A 10,789-nucleotide genomic window follows, 5' to 3' on the forward strand; every position below is an offset into this window, starting at 1 on the left:
GGTTTTAGGACTTGTCCTTTACAGGAGGCGTAATTCCCTGGCTTGTCAGAAATAACTGATTGCTGCTACATAGGGAAGTGTTGTCCAGAAATTACATGACTAAAGATGACCAGAAATGGTTTTGGTCAAGAGGTCTCAAACTCCCTGCATTAGCAGATAATTGCTCATTCTGAAAAGGTCTCGAGGCCACCATATCATCTTTCCTCAACTGAGAACAGGCTGATGTTGGAAGAGCTACCAAGTTCTGTAGACACAGTCTCATTCTTTGAAATCTTTCCTCAGAGTTTCTCCGTGGTTGCCTAGAGTTCATTTACTGGTGTTGAATCTAAACTCAAGGGCAGTGCTTTGGCCACAGAGGCTGCCGTGTCCCTGAGTAATGACCTCTCCTGGCTTGAATATGCGCTGCTAATGCATCCTGGACCGAACTCGTGTCTTCTACGTCGTTGCCAAATGGTGAATGATCAGTTTTGTAAAGCCTTTAAATGTTTTGTTCTTGTTGTATCCTTGTTTCGCCAGGTATTTCTCATTTGTAATTGTACATTTCACTATCTATCATCATCAAGGTAGTAGATGACTCATTTCTCACTTCACCTTGCGTTCGTCCGTTTTCCACTTTGTCGCTAGATTCTGCATCTCATGCTCCAAAGGGGGCATCTCTGTGGTCTAAGGGCATACGTGAGTTTTAAATGCATCTTTATTGCTCTTACCAGTAAATTGTGAACTACTGCAATATGCTGGATGTAAGAGATTCAGCAGCAGACATAACTGAGTGGGCTTTTTAAACTAGGTGTGTACTTGTTTTCGGGTGACTCACAAAGATCTGATTTTTATTACTGACGTGCCCCATGGAGCCTCTCAATGTGGGGTGTTGTATTTTGGGGTTTGGGCTTTTTTTTTTTCTTAAACAAAACTTGAGTAAAATTAAAACTTTTTTTTTTTTTGCCAGCCAAACATACTGGCAGAGAACCACATCATTTGCCTACCTTCAACTTTGCCTTGATCTATCTGTCTTGCTTTTCCTGTTGCCTGATTTTTTGTTCTGCCTCTTGAAATGGTCCTTTCAGGAAATTAGATTCTAGTCAATAATGCCAGTTTTCTTTACCTCCTACTCCTGCCTTTCTCTCCTGACTCTCTTAAAATTTTACTTCTACGGTTCTGTAGGACATTTCCTGTACTCTGTGTGTCCTTTAAAGATAATTGTTGGTTGTTCATCACTTTACTCAAGGAGTTCAAGTAGACCAGGATGATTTGCATCATGTTGAAAGATCTAAATACATGGAAAACTATTTAAATAACCTCTTAATTCCCAGTTCTGTCCTGCATTTTTAAACTCGTCAGAGTTAATTATGGTAAGGCTGCTTACACTTTTCTTTAAGAGCTCACGATGCTCCAACCTTCCGTTTTTGTTCATTATTTTTCTTTTTTTTTAAAAAAAGTAATTATAAAGTTGTACTTCCCTGTCCTCATCTGTTTTGGTTTTGCCTTGGATGTTGCTGTTTATTTTGATGCTTCATCTTTTCTGAGGGTTTTTATCTGCACATGTTTCTGCCTTACTCTGGAGTTCACTGTAGCCATCTTATCTTTGTTTTCCTGTTTTTGACATTTAAATCCTCCAAACTCATCTACTTCTAAACCTGTCCTGTATATATTTTGAAAGTAGCTTAAGCGGTTCTTTGAACTGGAGTAGCGTAAAAAGTGTTCAAATTCCCATCAGTGAAGAATGGCTTCATCTTATTAATTAATGAGTAGAATTACCCATCTGGAAATTAAGCTACGCTAAATGTTCTCTAACTTGAGCCGTAAATCAGACAAGCTAGTGTCTGCCTCCTTCCAGGCTCAGTGGATGGTGCAGTTTGTCTTTCCCTCACGAGCATCTTGCTCAGGACAGTCTGCAGGCATCGTTGTGTCGCCAGCTGCTGTCAGCCCTGGCATTAGTCTGCCCCATTCAGCCTCTCTGCCCAGCTGGGACAACTCACCCCAACTCTTTTCTGGTATTTTTGGTGAAATCATTACATTGGTTCGTACAGAACCAATTCAAAAGGGCATTTCCTTGACGATTATTTTAGTAGCGTAGGAAAAAATTGGCTAGTTAGAGAGCTTGTAAATGTTGTCGGTAATCTGGTTCATCTTGGTACTATTCAAACCGAGGTTTGTGGCTTGTAAAAGAGTCAAATCACGATTGCGTGGTTTGAACTCTGCGTGTTTCTTTGCCTGCCCATGGCTGTAAGACAAGCTGCTTCCCATCCCTGCCCGCTTTTGTCTGTAGATACATGGTGAAACATGGAGGAGATCGGAACCGAGTGCTTTGTAAAGGTAGGAGGAGGGGATAAAACTTGGTTATAATGGAAACTGTATTCGTTTTGGCATTTGCAGACCCAGGCCACTCAGTGCTTTTTGAGTGTTGGTGTAAACCATTGTGCTTTTCCCTTGTCACACAAAGGACGACTATACCTCCATCGATTTAGAAGAGTCTTCAGCAGCGGTGATAAGAAAACTCAGTGCAGCAGTAGCACAAAGCACATTTTTCTTGAGGCTTAGATCCCCCACGTTAGCTTCGGTGGAATGGTGCAACAGCATCCGTGAAGCAGTGTGGTTGAATATGCAAAATGTTAGGGTTTTTTTTTTTTCTTTCTCTTTTAAAATTATATAGAGCACATAATCACAGCTTAGCCCTCCCATCTTTCAGTGGTCAGTTCGCAGGGGTTTTTTACCAGCTAATTCTTTAAGAAATTGACTTCAGTTTAGCTCATCTGGTTGAGAGAAGGAATCAATCAAAGCAAGCGCTTTTGTGGGCAGCAATATCGCTGAGCAAGGAGGAATCCTGATATATTGGGTGCATGGATTTTAGTATTCGATGAAGATTAGGTGTAACGCAGTTAGGATTTGAAAGCTTTCCTTCAGACCCCAGTGTAAGGGACTTTTCTGTTCTTTTCAGAAGGCTTAAGGTTTTTGGTGTCTTTGGTTTGGGTTTTTCGTGATTGGTATTGTGTGGGCACTTGATGCTTCAATAAATGCAGAGGTATTTTAAATTTCCTAAATAAACTGATTGCCAAGACTCTTTAAATTATTTCTTTGCTTCTTGTAGCTTCTTTAGCTCCTTGCAGGAAGCTGAGAAGACAGCAAGAATGTTTGAGTGCTGTCAGAGGCCAAATCTATGTTCTCGGTTTTTCTTGCTTTGTTTTGGGACTCAAAAGCCAATGTACAACAAAGGTTTGAGTCCAAGACCATCAGTTTTTTCTTGAGTATTGACAAAACATATATATATGACGAAACATATATATATATGGCGAAACGTATATGTGTGTGTATATATATATGAAACATCACAGCTTTGAGTAATACAGATTCTGTGCATCCACCACAATCTAGAGCAAAAGATGATTTTGCATCGTAAGTTGCTGCCCCAATGTAGGACTGTGGTGATTTTGGGGAAGTGTCCTGACAAGCAGGTGGTATCTGAAACCAGATAGACTCTGCCTGCATTTGTGGTGGTGGCTGCAGTAGGAGGTTTTGGCTGTGGCCTGTGGCTGTTGGGGAAGGATAAAACTTGAGTTCCAGCTTGAAAAGTCTGGTTCCAGAGCATAGGCTTCTCTTAAATATGTGCAGCCCCTTCACTGAGGCATAGTAGCTCTATAAAATGAGCTTGAAATATCTCTGAGCTTTTTCACTGTTGCTTATGTTTTGTAGTTGCAGTATGGGGAGCAACAGAGCAGAATGTGTGTTTGTTTGCAGCATCTTCAATTTTAAAAAACCCCACAAAACCAAACAAAACAACCCCAACAAACAAAAAAAAATCCCAAAGCCCCCGACAAACCTCAAACTCTACTAGATGCTAGAAAGTGAGCTTCTGTGTTCACATCGTTTTGAAACAAAGATTGAAGAGTGTTGGGTTGTCTTTTTTAATTTATTTTTAAATTAGTTGAAAAATACAGATACTTTATTCCTATTTATTTGATTTCTTTATTTGCAGGTATTTGATGTAAAAATCCCCACTAACCAACACTTTTGTTAATGATCTCTGATGCACTGGGGAGCCTGAAAATTCACAACAGTGGGGGGAGGAAGTCCACAGATGACAAAATAAATAGTCTGTATCAGGTTGGTTGGCATCGAAGTGGATTCACTGCTTCGTGCAGGTGCCCATCCGTGGTGCCTGGCCAGCCAGGTGAGCCTGCCGAAATAGCTGGAGCTGCGGACTCGTGCTGGGAATAGGTGGGCTCTTGTCACTTGTTTTCCGTCAGTGGTTTTGCACAGCTGGAGGTGTGGGTTTGGTACGTCACTTGTTCAAAACTGCTGGGTTCAGCATGAGAGAGGGCACCTTCACTCCAACTGCTTTGCTGAAAAATGGCTGTTTTTGTCAAAACTGACCCAGTTTGTCTCACAGCACCTGGGCTGCCGGCACAAAGCTCTGTTTTGTAGATGGGTCCTTCTCTGAAAGCACATCTTAATCTGTAATAGCTCAGGGGAGAAACCCAAAAGACTCCTCCTCCCAGGATAAAGTGGGAGCTCCCAGGGCTGTTCGTAACCTCTTCCTGCTGCGTGTTGCTCCCCTTTTGAGCTGAGCTGGAGCGGGTACACGTGCCGTGCCGGCTGGCTGCTGGGCTGGCTACTTCTTCATTGCTAGGAGAGAGCCCAGCAGCGAGATATATAATTTTTAAATATTTTTTTTTTAAGCTACTGGCAGGCTGAAGAGATGAGTTTTGGAGCTGCTCATGATCCCTGGGTGATGCTGGCATGTTCAGTGCAAAAACATAGCAAAGGCTTCAGCAGCAAGTAGAGTTGCAGTTTGCCAATGAATTAAAAAAGTTACTAAGGGCTGAGATAGCAAGTGCATGTCTTAAAGAAAAAACAGATCTGTAAACCCTGACATTTTAGTAACTGGGGAGGATCATACTTTTTTTTTTTGCTATGGCTGAGCGTAATCCCACTGATGCTGCAGGTTGGTCCCTCTGGTAGAGCAAGCCCAGCCGCTCTCTTGGCTCTAGAATTAACAAAGGAAAAGAAAAGAAAATACAATGTGAATAAACTATATTACTTTTTGAGAGGGACAGCTCAGCATGATTATAGTTTAATTTATTGATTTACTACCTGAGGCTGCACTGAATCTTGGCTGTGGGCACTGGAGGCAAACCCATGCAAGTGGTGGAGAAGACCCAACTGTGCTTTCTCTCCAGAAACCTGGAATAGAGAAAACCAGGAGAAGAAAACAAAGTATGATTATTTTATTTTTTTAATGATTTTTTAAAAAAATTTTTGTATGTTTTTTAACATTCTGCTGACATCTTAACGTTTTTATAATACTGTCGTCCTTTGACTGAGAGGTGGGGTGGCGTCTTTGTCTTCAGACAGGGTTTGGCCTGATCCTATCTGTGCTGCAGCAAGGCGTTAGAGGGAAACAAGGGAGATGGAACCGGGAAAGGTGGAGGAATTTATAGTGGAACAAATGGGTTTGAGATAAGTTTTCTCTGTTCAAGTATTCATGATCTCAGTACTGAAAACATAACTTAGCTTTTTTTTTTTTTTTTTCTTCAGTTTGGAAGGGGGTTAAATGGGAGGGGAATGGGTGACTAGAAAATCTGGTCTGGCAGTCTGCAGCAGGTAGGTACTGCGTTCTTGTTCTTCTGTTTTAACTCTACCTAAATGCAAGATACAATCTTTGAAATATTTTAAATAGAGAACTGCTTCAGCACGATGGATTTCTGCATATCATTTACAAAGTATGTTTTTAATGCCTTTTCTGAAATCCAAACTTATGCAAAATGGGGCTTATTATGCATGTCTATGCATTTTAATCTCCTGCAGTGATTTGTCAGTTTTCCTTAACATCTCGCTGGCATATTACAGCCATTCTTCAACTTGGCTTCACAGGGCTGCGTCTCTGTCTTAACTCACTCGGTTCTCTGAGCAAGGAATGAATTGCAATTTAGTTATTGAATGGTAAGGTTTATAAGCTGATAGGCTTTTTTTTTCCCTTGGGTTGGGATGAGTACCTGTTTTGGATTTAAAGGCGAGGAAAACCTGAGCGCAATTCGGGATACAGTATCTTTTATGCTTTAGTGTAAGCAGTCGTTAGGCAGCTGTCCTGTTAATGTTCTTGTTTCTATTGATTTGTGCTGCTTGTGGGGTTTTTTTTACATTGATTAGTGATGTACATTGGTTAGTGATTTTTTTTTTCCTGCTTGAAAATGGGATTTAAAAAAAAACCAATATTTTTTTTTCCTCTTTCCAGATGGGCTTTCTGGCAGAGACCAGCCAGTAGAGCTGTTGAATCCACCTAGAGTGAACCACATGCCTAGCTCTGGTAAGAAGAAACTTTTATTAAATGTTGCTCCTATTCTGGGAATGCAGTAAAATATTCTGCAGCTCGATCTTGCAAGTGGGAGAGTGAAATGCAAATGTAAAATGCTGGAACAAAGTGTGTTAGAACTTGCACACATCCACTTTCCCAGGCTGTGCGAGTGGGATTTGGGAGTGGAGGGAGGATGGAACACGGCAGCCTTGAGAATCTCTAAAAGTGCTCAGCCTCACCCTCGGCGGGGGGCTAAGAGAACCTAACCTGGTTGGAGCTGCTTGTTTTTCCTGAGACAGGAGAAGATAGCAGAACAAAGCAGCACCTTACAAGTCCTTTCACAGCCTCAAAGGAGCGCTGCGAAGCAAAGTAGGTTTTTGAGTTGCTGCTCCCACTAAGGAGAAATCTGGTGAAGTGAGGAGCCGAATGCAGGCTGATCAAAGCCTATCACGCTGGGCTCTGGGCTGTTTGATTTTCTTCCCTCTTCTAATGATCCTGCTACAGCGTCTCGTAGGTCTTGTCCTTCTGGTGTGGAGCAGGCACAGCAGCCGCAGTGTTCCTCCTGGAGACTGACTCCTCCTCTTGGAGCTGAGAGAGAGCTTTCAGCTCGCAATTTTAGCGCTTGCAAGTGATGGAAACCAAAGTTTTGGTCACAATACACGAAAGCAATCTGCTCCTGTCTTTTGCGTTTCCCCCTTCTCTCTTCCAGAAGTGTTTTGTTTTCAGGTGTGAACAGACAGAGATATGTGTACTAGGGATGAAAGGATATATGAGACATTATGTACTTTCCAGGTAGGAGATTGAGCTTTCCAAAAACCCAACTTTCCCTTCTCTGTTGCCTTCCAAAATGCCTTTAGGTCTTTTTATGTTAAGGAAGAGATCTCGCAAAAGATCTAAGTGCTTCTGGTAATGCAAGTTGGAAAAATGTAAACGAGGCTTATTCAATACAACTTCAGTAGATTTGGGGGGGGAGGGAAAGGGGAGTGACCTAACCTAGATTTTTGTGGACTTAAATGCGTATCTGGGAAAGGAAACTTTTATGAAGGTAGAGCTATTGTGTTGGAAAAAAAAGAAGAGATCCTCATTTACCAGGTATGAGTGGCTTTGGATTCTGAGAAATCTCTTTTCAGTCCATATGCTCCAAATCTTGTAAGTCAGGTAAGGGAGGTTGTGTTTTCCTAACCCTGAGAGAGTTTCTCATTTTAAGACTAGTGTGGTAACACAGGTCGACTTAAAGATTTTACTCCCAATTTCATATCCATGTGCTAGATTAACTTTGTGGCTCTGCACAAGAGGAGTCACAGTCCTCTTTTCTGTCAGTGGATCAGCGGCAAGTATCGTCAATGTGATGCGTTTTAGTCTTTTACCCTTTTTTTTTTAAATTAAATCGATTTCATTTTTACTTTTTACATTTAATGTGTCCTTTTTGAGATATTTCAGGGCAAAGGCTGATGCTGGTTAACAACTTGGGTAACCTGATGGTAGAGTTTGGTGTGCTCTGACTATTTTTCCCCAGATGAAAGGACTCTTTTTTTAAGGAGTAATAAACTCACACAGGATTTATGGCATTCTTACCGTTTGGACTCCGTTTTGATTATTCTTAACAGTTCACCTGTGTGCCTGTCGAAAGAATAAACAGGTGGCCAGCACTGGGGAGCTGTGCTTATGTGGGTGGGATGAGAGATAGGCAGCGACGTCTCTGTTGAATGGCTTCTGCCAGCATTTGAGCTGTGGGAGCTCCTGTCCTCTGCTGCAAAGCTCAGGCTGGTTGTGCGTATAATGGGTGAAGGGTAGGACCGACCCGGAATGAAGATGTGACCTTGTGCAAGAAGCAGCGTTGGCTCTGGACAGCGATCACCCAGGCGCTCTTCACTCAGGCCCTACGCCTGCTCAGGTCCTGCTAAATTTTGGTGAAATCTTCTCGGCCCTGCAGTGTTGAAATATCTGTCTTGTATTTGGATTTGCAGAACAGCGACAAGAACCTGGAAGCACAATGTTTGGCAAAAAGCAAAAAGGTGTTTCGGCATGTTTGTCAATGTAAGCAAATGTCATTGATCTTGGAAGTGGATCATGGGCTGACTTTCAAGTGTGGTGCCTGCCTATACTTATGTGTCCTGGTGGGTTTTTAAAATAACCGTTAAAAGTTGCTGTCGGTTTGAGGGATTTAGCCACTCCGGCGAGCCATTGTTGTGCCTGTGTTTTGTCATCATTACCTTTAGGATTTTACTGCAGATCCTTCTGAGAGAAGAAAGGAGAAGTAATACTAAGTATTGCTCTGGAAAAACAAGTTATGTGTGGGTTTGTGGGGTGTTGTTCCAAGTCTCAGGCATAGCTAAAAAAATGGTGTTGAAAAACAGATTAAGGAAAAAAAAAAAGTGTAGATATGTCCTGGGATACTTTGTTTAAAACTGTATCCTGTGCTGATTATAGTAGAGTGACTGATTTGTAGCCCACATTATGAATAAACTTGAGCAGACTATGAGTCTTTATCCCCAGAACTACATTTCTAGTTAAGATAAAATCATCGTGGTGTGCTTGTAGGAAAGCAAAATGTTTTCTTTGCCATGAACCAGGGGAAGGAGAAGTTTGATCCTTGTTAGCCATTCTTCTCTGATGTAAAGGGGTAAAAAAGGGATATACAATATGCAGATCCTAAATATGCTCCGTCCTATGGAAACATCTCAAATACAAAATAAAAATGCTTGGAGCCCTCTCATGAAATCATTTTAGGTGTGAATTGGGTTGAGTAGAATGGAGCTCAGTCATTGGCAAGGTGTGTTTTTAGGAAAATCATTTAGCTTTCTGCTTTTTGCATAAATTAAGGAATAATTTGAGGAAGGGAAACATTTTCTCTTTTGAAAAATGTATCTCCCATAATTGGTACTTCTGAATTTTAGTTGCTTGTAAAAGTAGAACAAGACAAAACCCCCACAACCTTGCACAGGAGTATAATAATAGTCTCTTTGATAATGCTGCTTTCTCTTTTTCTGGCTTCAGAGCATTACTGCATCTTTGGCCTGGAGGAGGAAGGGGGGATAAATTGTTGAGATTATTGCACGCTTTTCCTTAACTTTTACTTGCTGAATTCAGAGATCTTGAGAGCATCAGATGATTTTTAGTTAATGTGACATGGAAAATGACGATTGAGGGGGCCAAATTTAGCAGGAGAGAAAGCTGCTCAGGTACATGGGCACGGAAGTGGTTTGGTGAGTGGCAGCAGATTGTTTGTGGAAAGGTCAAGGAATTATCCTGCAAGTTAGCATACTGATTTTAAGTATTTTTTTTAAATTACTTTATCGTGGTTTTCTTCTTTTTAGATGTGAACTTAGCTGCAATCTGCGTAAGGGGACTGATTCATATATGAGGAGGGGGGGACAGAGCTCTCTTGTCTTTTCCATAGTGCGTAGCTGGGGGGCTGGTCTTACAGACCTGGATTATGCAAATATCTAAGTACGTTCTAGATATTTCTCTTAAAAACATCACTTGTGTACTGTTGGTGCCATCCTTGAGATTTACCAAATAGGTCTTTTTTAAGCATAATTTGTAGAAGGAGATTTCTTTCTTTATAGTGTTGATAGCACTTTACCTCCCGTAAATATTTCCATTTTTCCATATTGGTAGAAACTTTATGGTTGGTCATTTTTTTACAACACAATCTTAAGCAATTTCTTTAGTGTTAGAAATGTGGAAGCAGCTTGATATCTGTGGTATTCACTTCTGGCCTTTTACTTATGTAAGATGGAAACTACTTTTTTTAAGACTTGAAAGTAATAAAACCGCAAATCGGGGTGGACAGTCTCAGCTGACCAGCCGTGCTTCCCCAGTATGCTGGTCATGGCCTAATGTGAAGTTTTGGGGATGTCTAAGTACAATACAGTTACTGAATTAGGAAAGAAATTCCCCTTCCCGTGACATTTCCATTGGCTTTTCAGGGATGCATTCCCAAGTCGAGATAAAAGCGATAGTGAAATCAGATACTTTATTGCTGTGGCTGAGTGTTGGGACATACCGATTGCAGAGTACAGATGTGTGGAGAGGTTGAGGAGAAGATGCTGGGCTTCTGGCACCTAATGTGAACACCTCTCTCTAGTTACTGTTGTGGGGCAGGTGGAAAGCCGCTGGATGCCTTCCTGAGGTTGTTCTCCAGCTGTGATCTGGAAAACGCTGGTAGCCTGGTCGACCATCATTGAACGTCAGAGAAGTAATCAGCGGTGGTTTTCCGATGCGATTTTTGAGGAGTCTCCTGCAAAACTTTAAGAATGACTGGGTTAAAGCATGATGGTTGCTGCTGCTGAGCAGTTTCTCTAAGAGCAACAGGGGCTTGGCTTGTCTTAACGGTGGTGATGAGCAGGCTGTGTCTTCTGCATGAGGCTGCTTGAAATGGCTCTTCTACATGTGGCTACAGCCCTGCTCTCCAGCCAGGTCGCTGCCTCTGGCCGCACTGACCTCCTGCTGCTGCTTTTACCATGAAACTGCTCCTCAGCCCTTGGGACCGCTCTT

General features: G+C 41.8%; 1 protein-coding gene across 1 annotated transcript in view; it reads left to right on the forward strand.

Annotated features, from left to right (window-relative positions):
- Positions 1–6,225: 6,225 nt before the first annotated feature.
- The window catches only part of HDAC4 (histone deacetylase 4), a gene marked incomplete at its 5' end in the record, with an annotated part of 152,471 nt that continues 147,907 nt past the window's right edge, over positions 6,226–10,789 (forward strand). The window contains one exon of the mRNA XM_009870903.1: positions 6,226–6,301. Within this exon, the coding sequence (XP_009869205.1) occupies positions 6,226–6,301 (76 nt within the window). The remainder of the gene's footprint in view (positions 6,302–10,789) is intronic.

Source organism: Apaloderma vittatum, unplaced genomic scaffold (genome assembly GCF_000703405.1).
Source record: "Apaloderma vittatum isolate BGI_N311 unplaced genomic scaffold, ASM70340v1 scaffold11406, whole genome shotgun sequence".
Classification (NCBI taxonomy): domain Eukaryota; kingdom Metazoa; phylum Chordata; class Aves; order Trogoniformes; family Trogonidae; genus Apaloderma; species Apaloderma vittatum.